This window comes from Anabas testudineus, chromosome 4, assembly GCF_900324465.2.
Source record: "Anabas testudineus chromosome 4, fAnaTes1.2, whole genome shotgun sequence".
NCBI lineage: Eukaryota > Metazoa > Chordata > Actinopteri > Anabantiformes > Anabantidae > Anabas > Anabas testudineus.
Window position 1 is genome coordinate 12,690,499 of NC_046613.1, and position 15,233 is coordinate 12,705,731.

At 41.7% G+C, this 15,233-nt stretch overlaps 1 protein-coding gene across 1 annotated transcript in view; it reads right to left on the reverse strand.

The window, feature by feature from the left end:
- LOC113152626 (voltage-dependent R-type calcium channel subunit alpha-1E) overlaps nucleotides 1-15,233 on the reverse strand; it is a 41,199-nt gene that overhangs the window by 2,673 nt on the left and 23,293 nt on the right. The window contains exons 19-45 of the mRNA XM_026345987.1: nucleotides 11,821-12,732; nucleotides 11,407-11,648; nucleotides 11,002-11,113; nucleotides 10,648-10,777; nucleotides 10,143-10,202; nucleotides 9,714-9,820; nucleotides 9,497-9,508; nucleotides 9,209-9,305; nucleotides 8,807-8,967; nucleotides 8,555-8,692; nucleotides 7,674-7,875; nucleotides 7,065-7,229; nucleotides 6,410-6,520; nucleotides 6,250-6,330; nucleotides 5,934-6,116; nucleotides 5,727-5,818; nucleotides 5,382-5,541; nucleotides 5,026-5,153; nucleotides 3,321-3,417; nucleotides 2,148-2,253; nucleotides 1,933-2,040; nucleotides 1,700-1,800; nucleotides 1,463-1,569; nucleotides 1,178-1,346; nucleotides 856-984; nucleotides 542-689; nucleotides 37-245 (exon numbers count right to left, since the gene is read on the reverse strand). Of these exons, the coding sequence (XP_026201772.1) occupies nucleotides 37-245; nucleotides 542-689; nucleotides 856-984; nucleotides 1,178-1,346; nucleotides 1,463-1,569; nucleotides 1,700-1,800; nucleotides 1,933-2,040; nucleotides 2,148-2,253; nucleotides 3,321-3,417; nucleotides 5,026-5,153; nucleotides 5,382-5,541; nucleotides 5,727-5,818; nucleotides 5,934-6,116; nucleotides 6,250-6,330; nucleotides 6,410-6,520; nucleotides 7,065-7,229; nucleotides 7,674-7,875; nucleotides 8,555-8,692; nucleotides 8,807-8,967; nucleotides 9,209-9,305; nucleotides 9,497-9,508; nucleotides 9,714-9,820; nucleotides 10,143-10,202; nucleotides 10,648-10,777; nucleotides 11,002-11,113; nucleotides 11,407-11,648; nucleotides 11,821-12,732 (4,267 nt within the window). The remainder of the gene's footprint in view (nucleotides 1-36; nucleotides 246-541; nucleotides 690-855; nucleotides 985-1,177; nucleotides 1,347-1,462; nucleotides 1,570-1,699; nucleotides 1,801-1,932; nucleotides 2,041-2,147; nucleotides 2,254-3,320; nucleotides 3,418-5,025; nucleotides 5,154-5,381; nucleotides 5,542-5,726; nucleotides 5,819-5,933; nucleotides 6,117-6,249; nucleotides 6,331-6,409; nucleotides 6,521-7,064; nucleotides 7,230-7,673; nucleotides 7,876-8,554; nucleotides 8,693-8,806; nucleotides 8,968-9,208; nucleotides 9,306-9,496; nucleotides 9,509-9,713; nucleotides 9,821-10,142; nucleotides 10,203-10,647; nucleotides 10,778-11,001; nucleotides 11,114-11,406; nucleotides 11,649-11,820; nucleotides 12,733-15,233) is intronic.

Below are 15,233 nucleotides of genomic sequence, written 5' to 3' on the forward strand. Positions count from 1 at the left end.
GAAGAACTACGAGTCACATTTGTAACTGGTGCTTACAGTAATTCCAGCGCTGTTGACTCCCACCTGTCTTTGTAGGGTCTGTGAACGTCCTTCGCTAGGTGAACGGGACCTTCTCCTCTCACATGAAGGATCGCGGCTCCGCTCCTCAGAGTTGCATCGGGACACGTCAGGAGAGAGCAGGTGGCGCCTCTCCTTAGATCGCCCTCTCTCATGAGTACATGTTTCTCTGTGGTTCATTCTTGGACCTGAAAATTGTGTAGATTTCAGTTTGTGAAATACTAATAATATAATACAGGAAATAAAGATGTTGAGGTTAAAGACAAATATCTCCCGACACATATCCATTTAAAAAGTAATCAACAATATCCAATGAAATCAGCATTTTTTTTCACCATGTATGCAAAAAAATACGATAACACGAAAAAACAGCTGATAGTCCTATTCTGTAACACCAACTAAAACTGACATACAGACAGTTATAAGTCAGTCAGTCTGCCATGCATGCCATGAATTGAGAGGTACAGTATGGATAAAATGGGACCTCTGTAGCTCCTCTGACGAGGCCTGTACGTGCCCTCAGGACTGACTCTCTCCAGAGAGTGTTGTTCCTGCCAGAGACCGTTCACACATTGATCTCCGATGGTGGAGAAGGAGCGCTTCATCAGATTACTGTCTGCTGACATCCCAGGCTACATGCATGCACACAGGACAACAAAATCACTTTAGTAATCATGCACAACAGCAGTCATACTAATCACTCTGTGTAAATTGTACACATAATAGTTGTTAAGGATAAACGCAAGATTTATTGAGTATTAAAAATATATGTGAATAAAGGTTTTTACTGTTTCTTACCTGTGGATCGACAGCGAGTCTGGGCATAGAGGACGCTCTGATAGACGCTGTACGCTGAGGAGATTTAATAACTGTTGGATCCTGTCTGGCTTGCTGTATCACTTGATTGTACTCTATGACATCTGGCACCTACACAAACACATTTAATTGAAATACAGTTGCATGGAGTTCTGTTCAGTGAACTGATATTTTATTCAGTTCAAATGTAGAAACTTACAACTATAAATTACAAGTGGCTACTTAAATTTAAGGTTCAGCTTCAGTTAACATTTCTTGACGCTATACAAAGGAAAGAGACGCCTTTAGCCAATGTTGGCTTTACCAGTGTGTGTAAATGGCGGTGGCCATGATGTGCGTGGTGGTATGGGTGGTAGGGTGAATGGTAGTCGTCGTCATCCTCCTCCTCCTTCTCGTCCCTGGAGCGAGACAGCGGCTGCAGGAACATCTCCTGGGGAGAGATGGGGCTGAGAGCCACGAAACCTCCTCTGGTGCTGAAAAAACACAAAGAGACTAAGGAGGTCAGCTGCAACATACACTCATACAGTGTACACAACACAACAGCTTAAGTAGTGCAACTGTATGAAGAGGCGAAAAGTTAAATATTTACAGCGCTGATCCGGCACTGTGCCTGAGGAATGACAGGGATTTGGCATTGCATAGGATTTCTTGAGGCAGAGAGGAGGCATCCATACGCTGAAACATTGGTGCATGTTTCTATATAAAGAGAAAGACACACAGAGAAACAAATACATTGAAACATGCCACAAATATAATTAAAATATCAGCGAAACTTTAGAAAAGAGGACAAAAGTACATCAGTGAGAACGTTTTCTACTAAAGATACCTGTTCCTCCAGTTGTTGTCGCAGCTTCTTGGCCTTGCTCTGCTTGTAGTAGTCCATGATCATCATGGCAGCATAGATCTTCCCTATAGTCATGTCACTAGCTGAGAAGGAGAAAGCCGAAAACATCAAACCACAGACAGGACTACAGGTTATCAAAGGTTATTTCATTTGACCACATTAAAGGCAAAGTTTCTTTTCTTTGTGACTTGAATTATTGTACGTTTAAATCTCACCTTTATGAATAGGAACCAGCAGGTCCAGTGTCTTCTGTGAGAGATGAGGCCAGATGACACTAATCTCCTTCTGCAGGTCCAGGTCCATCTGATTTCTATCCTCCCCTCCTGAAGCAGGTAAACAGAGAAACATAATATAGTATAATTTCAGTTGATTTAATTCGTTTTACATGACAGTAAATGGATGTTAGCAATATTTTGACATTTAGTCTAACCTCTGGCTATCTTGATCTCCAGGGCAGTGCGGATAAGGGCCATGAGGGTGGAGGTGAAGTGGACGGACATGTCATCGTCCACAGGCATGTTCATCAGGACTAATCGCTGGTGGCAGCAGAGAAAACATCCAAGTCACATGAAACCCACGACAACAACAAACAGTATTACAACTAAAACCCTAGCCCAGACCTGCTTCAGTGGCTCATAATGTTTTCTGATCATAAATAATGAATTAATTTCAAGGTAAATGACCAGGTAGTGGTACACAAGTGAGGTTGTAATAAGATCTTTATGAGCAACCTTGGCCTTTAACAGTACAAAAGTAACAAGATAAGGCTGGTTGAAATCATTTATATCATCACATTTACTCATTTCAGAAGGACAAAGAGGGCACGCATGTAGTTACATTTTGTTTCTTGCCTTTTACACACGAGAAAATGTTTTAATGTAAGAAAACTCTCACAGTTTATTAATGCATCTCAAGACTGAGAAATAATACGAAACATTTTTGTTCTCTTGAAACAACAAAACAACCTGAGGTCACAAACTAAAAAAGATGCATGTCCTCTCCTGTCCTTCTGTAAATAACAGTGTGAGCTTTCTATCTAGTTTTACAAAAGAAGATAAAACTCACACAAGTCACTGTGCAGAAAGAGAAAGTCAGTCACCTGAGATGGAGCATGCTTCGCAGGCTCACACGCAAACAAAATTCACACTCACACACACAGTAAATAAGACACAGATGTAACACCGGGCTGTGGCAGGAGGCACATGCAGACAGGAATATGGAAAAAACAGAGAAGTATGACAGAGAGGAGAACATCTCACAGCAAATGTCGACAAAAGGACAAGATTTAGCATGTAGATGTTTAACAACTTTCTCATTAAAATCTTCTGTCAGTGTAATGGAGACACTACACTCCACCAAGGCGTTCGTCAGATAACACAAAAACAGATAATGAAGTCCTATTTCCCTGCCAAGATGCAAAGCACAGCAGGCAAATCATTAGTGTCACTGAAAACACTCAACAAGCAATGCTGCATCATTTGATCAACAGAAAAAAAAGGCCTTGCTTTTCCAACGTATGACAAACAAAATGAGCTTTGACAGTGCTTATCGTAGTGATTAAAATGTCAAGGCAGTGCCTGTTAGTCTCCAGTGATTAGTCTACCTTATATGCCACTTTGGAGGGGCATTTCTTGCCCAGGCCTAGAGGTGGCGACATGTTGGTCAACATCTCATACATGTCAGTGTAATGGATACGACCACTGGGGGCGCCAGGTAGCCATGAAGATGAGGATGAAAGGAGGTAAAAAGAGGGAGGGAGGGAGAAGAGGAAGATAGAAGGAACGGGAGAAGGATGATGTTGGAGGAAGTGGAGGCATTGGGAAGTACATTCCCAGGGAATAAAGGAGGAAAAGGGCACAGGAAGGTAAAATAATGGAGGGGGTAAAAGAGAACGGGTTATTCTAAGGCATCAACAAAAGGGGAGAGAGTTAACAGGATAACAGGTTGTATTCTTTCTATGCTGCAATCAGGGCATAGAAATCAGGGAAAAGAGAAAACCTAAGACAGAATGAGCAAAGGAATGACAGCCTCACTGGATCTGGTGCTCATAGGAAATACTAAATAATCCCTAAACCAGATCCAAGTGGTAGAAAGGTCCAGGCTTCCCCCAAACTGCTTCACAACTGTTTTTACAGTGAGCTTCATGGGTTCAAAAAAGTGTTTCAGAAGCATGTTTACTCTGAGGTCTGGGAGAATGGGTGAAGTCCTGTGCCTTAGTACCCTGAGACTGGAGTGTCGTCATTCTTTGACCTGAGTATCACACCCCTGACGGGCAAGCAAGCGGTGAAAATAGGTGACGGGAGGGAAAGGAGGAATAGGAGGAAGTCAGGTAGTATCCCACATGAAAGAGGGCAGAGGCAGGGGGGTGTTGACATGGGGGAACCAAACCTTGCATGCCACCCTGTGGGGGCAGTTCTTTCCAAAGCCCAGGGGAGGTGAGATAGTGCGTACAACTTTGTACATCTCCTTATAGTGGATCCTACCACTGGAAAGGACATACATGTCTTTAGTTGTGTGTGATTACAGACTTGAGAGGATAGGTAAAATAAACTAAATGGATGCTCGGTCCTCTGTGTAAAGATAAAAATATATATAAATCAAAACAGCAATTTTACATATTATAGACATTTTAGTTTGTGCTGAACATATGTAAAAAATATACAATAATTAAAAAATCACATAATTCACAAAAAGTAGATTCTAGCTTTTTACACTTTTCCCTCTGTGCAGGTGAGATTGTTTTCTCATGGTTATTGTCAGCTGTTGTCAGCTGAGTGTTTCCCACCAATCATCAAGAATCCAGAGACAGAAAAATGATAAATCAAACTGTGCTTTATAGGTGTGGAATAGACTTGTTTTAACTAGCTACTAACCCACTGCAGTATTCTACTGATATTACAGAGATATGCAAGCTGTAAACATTTGTGCCCAACAGTACATTTTATACTCTACATTATCATACTGCCTTTTATAGTTATAGTTATACTTACTTTAATGTACTGAACGGCCACTTTGTAGAAACATTAGCATCACTACTTTTGAATTGCCTTAATTCTCTGTTTACTACTATTATTAAAACACATTTTGTTTTCAGTGTTAATAAAGTGATTACTATTTTGTAATGGTAGTAAGATCAGACTTACATGGCCTATGTTCCACAGGTACTCAAGATCCACAGGTATGTATATGTATTTATTGTACTTTTGTAACTTACTATTAATGTAAGTTTTCTAAAAATATTATTACTATATACCATTTGTACAGTACCAGATGATCAGAATGTATTGTGTTGGTGTTGAAACACTGACCAGGCAGCACGATCATACTCCCCCCAGATCCGGACAAACTCATCCAGGTGGTGGGGACCCAGGATAGACGAGTCTCTTGTCAGATACTCAAAGTTATCCATGATCACAGCCACAAATAGATTCAGCATCTGGGCAGAAGATAAACATGGGAAGAAGAAGGCTTGACATTTGTTTAAATAAAGGCAGAAGATGCTCAAAATATAAAAAATGTATTAGAAAAAAATAGTATGAGTAGGTGAATTCACAAAGTATGAAATATAGAAAGTGCAGTTTAACTTGTTTACAGACTATTTAACACCAGGTTAGTGCTTTTGCAACTTAGAGGTACTTTGCACATTTTGCCTTCCTTGTCTTACCAGGAAGGAGCTGAAGAAGATGAAGGAGACAAAGTAGAAATAGGCAAAGTCGGATCCACAGCTGCCCTCGTGGTCAGACCTAAGCGAAGGGTCCACCTCACACTGCTGCCCTCCCAGACATGACAACATGATCTCCTGCCATGATTCTCCCGTGGCACTCCTGGAGACACAAGGACATGGAGTAGATGGTTAGTGCTCGAGTCATCAAGTTCAAGGTGTATATTTTCTTAGGCTCCACTTTTATGTGGGGAAATAAATACATATTAATAAACAAATACACTGTTGAGTGACACAGTGTTGACTTAGATTTAATAGCTCCCACTATTGTCTATGATAGTCTTCTACCTGAATAGCAGCATCAGAGCACCAGAGAAGGTCTTGAAGTTGTTGTGCCGGTTAATGTGAGTCTCCTCGTTCAGCTTTATGTTCCCGAACACCTGAATCACACATATATTTTACAGGGAATATATTAAAGACCTGATTATTATATTGCTAAGGGATGCTAAATGTTGTAAATATAACTTAAGACTAATTTCTTTTCCTGCTTCTGACCTGCATGCCAATTATAGCGTAGATGAAGAAGAGCATGGCGATGAGCAAGCAGACGTAGGGCAAAGCTTTGAAGGACTGCACAAAGGTCCACAGAAGAATCCGGATGGTGTAACCTTGTCTCAGCAGTTTAATTAGACGAGCAGCTCGGAACAGCTTCAGGAAGCTCATGTTGAACGTATCAGACTGAGAGATGTACAAGAATACAGCATTAATGTCTACGTGAAAGCTTAAATGTTAGAGAAAACTTCAGATGTGCTCTCTCAGACTTATTTCAATCTGTCTATGTTAATATTTAATTATGATTTTCTTTTATTACCCGCAGCTCTACCACAATCTCAGTGATGCTTCCCAAAACAGTGATGAAGTCAAAAATGTTCCATGTGTCTCGAAAATAGTTCTGTAGAAACAGGAAAGACACTTAAGAGATATTTCTAAAGAGGACCTTTGATTTGTTGTGCGTTGTGCTTTTCTCTCACCAGAAAACCGAAGGCCATGATCTTGAGGACGCACTCGACAGAGAAGAGAACGGTGAAGGCTGTGTTCAGTTGTTTCAGTACAGTGTCATATGTCAGCGGGGCAGAATAATACTGAAATAGAAAGGCACAGAGATGGAACTACTGTGGTTTAAGTGGAATATTTCCTCACCAATTAGCTGCAGCTGACCCTCTTGATACTAGTCTGATATCAGTGTGATCCTCAGGTCTGCACCCTGCAGAGCTACAGGTTGATGGAAGATTCCTCCAGACCCATAAATAGTGCCTCAGTCTGTGCACCTCTCATCTGTCGCACTATAAAAGGAGTCATTCCTCTAGGGGCAGCAGCCACAGTTAATGAGGTCATGCTAAATAGCAGCCCCTGGACATAATCGATCAATATTTAATGCAGGCTGAGTCACCCGCGTCGGTCTGTCTCACTGTCTGTCTGAATGATAAGCACAAATCCTAAAAGTTAAAAGTTAATGACAGAATAAGCAGGAAATAAGTTACACTAGGGAAGAAGTTATACTACATGTCTTTTTCTAATCAGCAAAGGAAGTGTAGGGAATGATCTGTTTTTGGAGTGAGGGTAGAGAGAGAAGAGTCACTGTTCAGTTTGTGTTGTTGTTTCCGTTTCTCCCTTAGCTTTCCTCACCTTCATCATCAGAACAATGGTGTTGAGAGCTATCATGGCCAGGACGGTGTACTCAAAAGAGGGCGACACCACAAAATGCCACAGTCTGTACTGGAATGTGTGTCGGTTCTGGGGCATGTAACGAGTCAGAGGCTTGGCGCTGATGGCGAAGTCTATGCATGCCCTCTGAAATATAAAAAACAGGAGCAAGAGAGAGAGAAAGAGAGGAAGACGCGTGAAACACAGAGATGAAGAAGAAGATGGTGGATACAGAGAATAAAAATTTGATGTAGCCAACTTGTGTATGAAAAAAACAAGACCCAGCTATTCTTTAAATTCAGAAAATACTAAAAAGAGAAATGAATGAAAGGGAGCCTTAGGGTCATAACAAGCACAGCAGTCGCATCATAATCTGTGTTTCGTATTTATCGACCCCACTTTCCTATGTAACCAGTCTTAAACATCACTGACTGACAGAAGAGTGCTAACAAAAACAAGCCAATGTTGCCCTAATGAACAATACAAATTCCACCTTTACGAAAGCCTCAGCGTGTTTCATCATCATCTGATGATGAAACACAATGAACAGTGTCGATGCTACACAGTAAAAAGGTGAAAATATTTAATCACCTCATTCTTCTCCAGGCTGCATTCCTCCATCATCTTATCCCCTTGTTCCTGGAAGGTGATGATGATGAGCGCCACGAAGATGTTGACGAAGAAGAAAGGAAAGACGACAAAGTAGATAACGTAGAAGATTGACATCTCCATCCTGTTGCCATGGCTCGGACCTCTGTCCTCCTCGGTCACGTCTACCGAGTGCTGCAAGACCCTGGAAGAATAAAAACACAATGATAATATGTATGCTAATCAGAAATAAAGGCAAAACTGCAAGACAGACACACTAAGAGTAGGGATTTTATTGCAAAACCTATTGAAAATATAATAAGTCGCTTAAAAAGACAAAATCCAGACTCTTTAATGCTTCTCTGAAGAAGAAATGTATCATAAAAATGAAAACACTGTATTCAGAGAGAGAAAAATCACGTTTTATTGTTACATTTAAAAAGTCTGTTATATAATGTGCTACAGTAACTATTAGTTGTGGCAGAACCAGTTGGAAACATTTGATCACCAGGGTGGGGCTCAAATGGCAATTTGCTGTTTGGAAGAGGATATGATTTTAATTTATTTCCATTGCACCACTCAATTGATGAGGGTTGGAACAGTTCAAAACTACAATCACTGTCAGTGAAATACTGTTGTAACCTTATATTGAGATAATGAATGGCAAAATCTTTGTTAAATTAATCACATCTATTATATTTCCTTCATCAAAGGTCAGATTTGACCATTACCAAAGAACAAGACAGATGTTAAAAGGTTATAATGCTCATGAAAACTAATGATCCCACGAAAAATTTAAAGTGATATGCGGGAAAGCTCGTCTTGAATTTCCTCATTCAGCATGAGAATTAGCAGTCATCCAGTGGTTCCAGGAAGGTACTCACTGAGGCCATCCCTCTCCAGTGGAGACGGTGAACAGGGTGAGCAGAGCCCAGATGACATTGTCGTAGTGAAAGTCGTGCCTCTTCCACTCTCTTCTCTTCACCTCTTTCTTGTCCTTCCCGTAGTCAATGTAGTAACCCCTACAAGAGCAGACAGTGAAGGCACGTCAAGAAAAACCAACACACAATGAACAACAACAAGAAAGAAAGTTGGATGTAAATAGGGAAGAGCTGAGAGAAGTAAAAGAGCATTACTGGCAGTCCTTCTCGGTGTCCTTGGAGCTGTCGGTACAATAAAAAAACTTCCCCTTGAAAAGCTGCACGGCGATGACGGCGAAGATGAACATAAAAAGTTTGTAGACAATCAGGATGTTGAAGACATTTTTCAGAGACGTAACCACGCAGTCGAAAACGGCCTGAAAGAGAGGGACACACGAGCAAGTAAGTAAAAAAGGAGTGACACACTTATTGAATGCAAGTGATACATGCAAATCACCTCCCTTTTCTCTTTGTGCCTCCTCTCTGCTCCAGTTCCTAGTTTCAATGATCTGTTCTTTATACTCTACAGTAACTTTAGTTTTTGTGATTTAATATGTCCTCTCCTCCCCGTAGTCAGACTAAGTGTGAGGTTTGGACAACATGTATTCATGCCCTGACCTTGAGTTTAGGAAGTCTCTTGATGGTCTTCAGTGGTCTGAGGACACGCAGCACTCTCAGAGACTTGATGGTTTTAATGTCTCGTCCTTTGTTATTTCTATAAAGGAAAAGAGAGTGTAAACTTCTCAGAGAGCAGAACCACAATAAACACAGGTTTAGACAATAAAACTGCCATTTTACCACCTTATTCATTCAACGTGAAGTCTATTCATTCTACCTAAGTTATGGTCAGAATATTGTGCATTTAAAGGTGGTGGTATCACTAAGAGAGACTATGGTGGTGTTTACCCCATCACATTGCTGCTGGCCGTTCCCACAGAGGCACCCAGATGGAGCAAAACAGGAGAGATGGACATGTATATCAACAGTAATAAGCAAAATGAAAATGTCTTCATGTCTTGTTTACAGAGCAAAAGCCCAGATATAGTTCCATAGACACACTGATGTTTAGACATACAGTACAGTGTGTTCAGTTAATGAGAGGAAGTAAAACAAGTTGACTGACGTGAGCGCAAAAGCCACCAGTGCCCCCATCACAACGATGAAGTCTAAGATGTTCCACAGGTCTCTGAAGTAGGAGCCATCATGGAGGATCAGACCTTGGTCAATCATCTGAGGACAAGACAAAGACCTTTAGCAGCATTGTTTCAAGACAGGGAATCAATAGATTCCCTGTCCCTGTCTGTCAAGTATTTGAACCTTTTGAAATGTTGTGGTTTTAATTTAAATGTGTTTAAATGTTTAAAATGTGATCTGATCTTCAACAAATATGCAGCAATAACCTCAACCAGGTGCTTCCTGATAAATTACATTTATATTTATCTTATGAAATGTGATAAACAAACAGACAAACAGAAGAAATATTTTGCAGCTCAAAAAGTATATTTACGTTTTGCTGCCACTGACAAGTCATTATCTTTCCACAGTAACTCACCTTTATAATCATTTCAAATGTGAAGACTCCAGTGAAGACATAATCAAAATAACGCAGAACCTATAAAAATCACAGCAGGAGACAGAAGAAGAGTGAAAGAAAAAGATCGTAAGGGATAAAACAAAACAAATAAAAATGTGTGGATTAAAAAAAGAAAGTAATTAATGAAATCCTTCCACATTTTACTAGTTTGTGGTTTAGTCCTCACAAATGATGATTACAAGATAATTAGCTTCATTCATCCCTTAAACAGTCAGGTTCACTGTGTCTCAGACTTCATCTCACTCATCAGTGATTTAACTGCCGCTCGTCAAGTCACATTAACAGCTTTCTATAAAACCGTTCGAGAAATGTTTTGTGAAAACGTTTCTTTTGTACTTGGAGCTATGAGACCCAAGACACAGATAAAGACTGATTGAAGTCATATCAGTGATAGAGTCAGACAGAAAATTCTTCTATTGCATCAATAATGTTGATGTGAGCACGCACACGTGCAGCCACAAACCTTGTTCCAGTCAGAGGAGGTGGCCACGGGATCCTCAGCAGCCAGTGCTATGCTACTAGCAGCTATTACCAGCAGGATGGACATTTCAAAGTACCTGAGGTTCACCACATAGTGACACGCTCGACGCACCCTGAGGGAGAGCAGATGGCAGAGTGAAGACATGTTCCAGATGTCAGGTGCATCAGGTCTAGTAAGAGTGAGACTGTGCAGGCTTACGCCTGGTGCATGAATGAAGTCCCACTGTCCCCGCATCACTACAGTAAAATAGAAAAATCCCTCCTCCTGCTGCAAAAATTCACGTGAAAGGTCTGACAGTAAAACAAACAACAAGAAGCATGGGTGACAACAACTTACGGGTTATCAGGTTTGAAGATGAACATGCTGTTTGGGGTCACAGTGTTGACAGGCTTTATCTCTTCTGCATCCTCCTTCTCTGTCTTACACGTTTCAGGGTCCTTACTGTTCACTACATAAGGTGAGATGAAGAAGAAGAAGGTGAAAATTGTGTGCTTCTCACTAGAGAAATGTGAGTACATGGTACGAAGGAGATGGTTTTAATTGAAAAAAGAATATCCAGAAAGAAGTGATTTAGTGTAGCTTTATAACCTACAGTAAAGTGAAGTTATTAGTGTCATGAGCCTTGAACAAATTAATACATTAGCACCTACTAATGCTACTTCATGTGGTATGTATCTGCTATGTATACAGTACATCATCATCATGTATTCAGCACATAAAAACACACAGTTTTACAAATACCTGTGATTGTGGAGAGCTCCAGACATGACTGAACATTGGGGACGTCGATGGCCACACTGGAGCAGAGCTGAGATTTATCCTGCTCCTGCTCTAACGCCTTCTCCTCCTGGTTGTCCTCTGGGATGGCAGGTGGCTTTCCGTCAAGTTGCTGAAGAGGCTCTTCCTGCTTCTGACACTGGTCACCAGTGTGGCTCTGGTTGTCTGATGGGTTGGCGTCCCCTCCCTCGCTCTGGTCGCCCTGTCTGTAGATGCAGAGTGAAACACATTGGACAGACAGGAGGACAGCGATTTGCACAAAGTGACGTCTGCATTTTGTAACTCTTTGTGGCTCTTTCGGTTCTCTGGAAATAATGTGAATCATGCTGCTAAACACACCCATCTAATCAAAAACAGGATGATGTTGGTGTGTCCCACCTGTTCTCCTCAGGTTTGGTCTCCTCTTCTTCCTTTCTGGCCTCCTCTTCCTTCCCCTCTAATTTACCTGGGTTTCTCTTCCTCTCTCTGCTGGATGAGCGACTCTCCAAGTGCCCTCCGTTCACAGGAGATGACCCCTGACTTTTGGCACCACTCTGATGTTCGCAATGATGCAATGCCCTTCTGGACCTGATCCCACCATGACCGCCCATCTCAGGAGTCAGTGTGTCAACGTTATCTGGTGGCCTGAACTTCTTCACTGCCCTGTGTTGGCGCTCACCATTCAGTCTGGGACTCCGGCGCTCACTGATGCTGTTATGACTCTGACTAACAGCCAGTTTCCTGCCTTCCGAGACGGGTTCTGATTCAGGAGGTTCTGGTATGGCCACAGAAGCGTCAGAAAGAGGAGGATTTGTAGGATCCAGTGACTCCAGCACTGACATTGGGGGTTCAGGTATGTCACCAGAAAGGGTGGCGTTGAGAGTCACGTCCTTAGTCATGGCAGAGGCTGAAGCCTGGTTCTTGGCTGGGGATGCCAAGGGGTCTGTTAGGTGCTTCAAACTCCCAGACAGGGTGTGTTGCATTGCCTTGCGGTGAAGCGACAATGGGCGCTGGGTTTGGGATGTAGTAGGAGGCCCGTCCTTGTCCTCACTGGGGCTGCTGAACAGGACCTCCCGGCTGGACATCTGGCGGTGTCTCCGCAGCTGGCTGGTCCTCTGTTCCCACACTGACATGGTCATCCTTTTTCTTCTCTCTCTCCTGGACATGAAAGAGTTAGAGGAGTTGAGTGGCGGTGGTGGGCGGCCCTCCCTCATGCTGCCCTGGGCCTCCTCCAGGGAGCAGGAGTAGGTAGGCCGGCTGCGGTGGATGGCTCTTTTTCTGTACAGGTAGGGCCGCCTCCTCCGGCTTCCCCTGGGAAAAGAAAGAAAAGATAAAATGTCAAAATGGAGAAACGTGCAACAAATAAAGTGCAAAGTGTATATACAGGTGATATATATTTAATTAATAATTTGGTCAGCAAGCTGTGTATTCATCAAAAGCTAAATTAGATTCAAATGAGAGTTTTTAAATGTGCCTCGATGGACTGAATTCTAATTTCTAGGTTCACTTTTGGTTTAATGAAATGTAAATTAGCAATCAAAATGTTTGTGCCAAAACATGAATATCAGAGTGCATAGCAAGTGCTTTGGTCTGATGTTCGAGCAGTTTATCAACAACAAAGACAAATTTCATATCAACATGAAGCAATTTACTGGCTCAATGATGATGTGAAGTGATAAATTAACCAAGCCAGGAACTGTGTGGTGTGACTTTAAAAACAAAAGAAAAGTAGAATGCAGAATGAAATCAGCGGAATAGATATAAAAATGTGGAATCAAATAAGTTTGGAGAGAGTGGGAGTACAGGACAGAGCATGAACAGAATAGTATACAGCATGAGTCTGTAACATATGCCCAAGAAAATCAGGCAGATGTTAGTGAGAGATTCAGAGAGCTGAACAGACAGTTTTACTTACTGGAGCGTGGACTCTTGTGTGGTCCGTGTTATCAATGAGCGATTGGTTGAAAACAAGACATTAGTGCTTTTGTGAACAGAGACAAAACAGGCCAGGAGACACACAGCAAACACTCCTCGAATAAATAATAAACTGTCCTTTCACACAAAGACCAACGTAAGAAACAACAAATATAGACGGTTAATGCCTTTTAACAGCTGTTCTGCATTTATAATTCATGGCTTAGTGTAAAACTTCTCTTTGATAAGACAACACGCACATGTGAATTATTCATCTCCGACTTATTGTTACTGTAGATTACGTATTCTGTTTGCGACATATCTATTGTATTTTCGCATTTCTTCTCTCATGGATGAATTTAGAGATTAAAAAGTGACTGGGTGAGTTGGTGTGTGTCTCCACTGGAGCCAAGCGACACATTGACAAACAAGATGGTAGCAGTATTAAAAAACAACATTCATAAACATCAACAGTAAGCACAACATTGATAAGAAGACATTTTATATAGATTGAGATGTTAGACAGTCTGAGCTACAGTATGGGTACAGGTAGAAAACACAGAGATGGGCTCCATCAGCAAACAAACAGGGAAAAATAATACATATTAAATACCCTTTAAACAAAACCACCACATTGGGATGCAGCTCTGAAAACCACCGCCACCTCAGAGCACTCACACATTAGCATTCTTCCAGGACATGCTAGTAGAGGTAAACGAGAAAATTCATGTACGGAGATTCAAAATATTAGTTTCAAATATTCCGAATACTCATTTGGGTCGGGGACTCACGATTTCACAATGGAAGAAAAACTGCACACACACTGAAAACACCATAAAATATTACAGTGCCAGTATTACTTCCATTGCGTGAAAAGCATTCTCAGTGAGTGTGTGCTCGGGTCGTTTCTGTTTTTCTTCCTTTTTGATCATGCTGACCAGATGCATGCGTTCCCAAGGTGAAATCAGCATCAGCTTCCAACATGCTGCTTCTCTTTTTTTTTTATTGAGCAAATGCTGTCATGCACGTTTCTTCAAGGTCAGCGAGGGCAGGTACTGCCAGGATTTTGTAGCTGACATCAGAGATGAGACCAGAAATGCTAAAAGTTCAGACAGTCCTCTCTGAATACAGATGCCGCCCTAGACAACCCTGTGGTATTCCAGTCTGTTCTATGGGATCTGACAAGAGCCTGACCCTGAGCCTGCTAAAGTGACACTAATACACATCTTCAGTTTTCTATTTCCAACGCCCGAAGAAAGAAAGAAGTAAAGACAGAGAGCAGGAAAGAAACATGTACATAATTGCATGTTCATAAAATGTTTGCTTGTGAAATCTTCCACATGCCCATGCAACAAACTGCTTGTCTCTCAATACACAGCGTGCACACTGAGCCATAAAGCCCCACTCTTGTGCATGCACATGCACTTCCAGCACCTACGACAAGACACTGTGCAATCAATCCCTGAGAAAAAACAGTCTATTGTTTCAACAGGAAACCTGGGCATTGAGAAAACAAGGTCACATCACATTATGAATTAAATTTTCCAGAAGAGAGAACAACAGATGAAGGCCTGACTATACTCTCCTCCAGCAACATCCAAGTTCTGCTGTACAGACATAGTTTATGGTGATGGACATATCATGTTAATTTGGACACTGACTAACCCTGTCTCCATGACAACAATGTAAGGACCTGCCACTCTGGTGTGGACCGAGTAACCGTGGCGATGTAGCATATAACAGTGCAGACAGAGGTGAGATAGGAGACCCTTGAGTAAAGACATATCACATAGTCTCTAATGGGACAGCACCAAATATGGGTTCTCTAAACAGGCCCCAAGTCAAATTTAAGTGCTACAAGCCGACACTTTCACAGCAACACGACTTGAAGGTCTGTG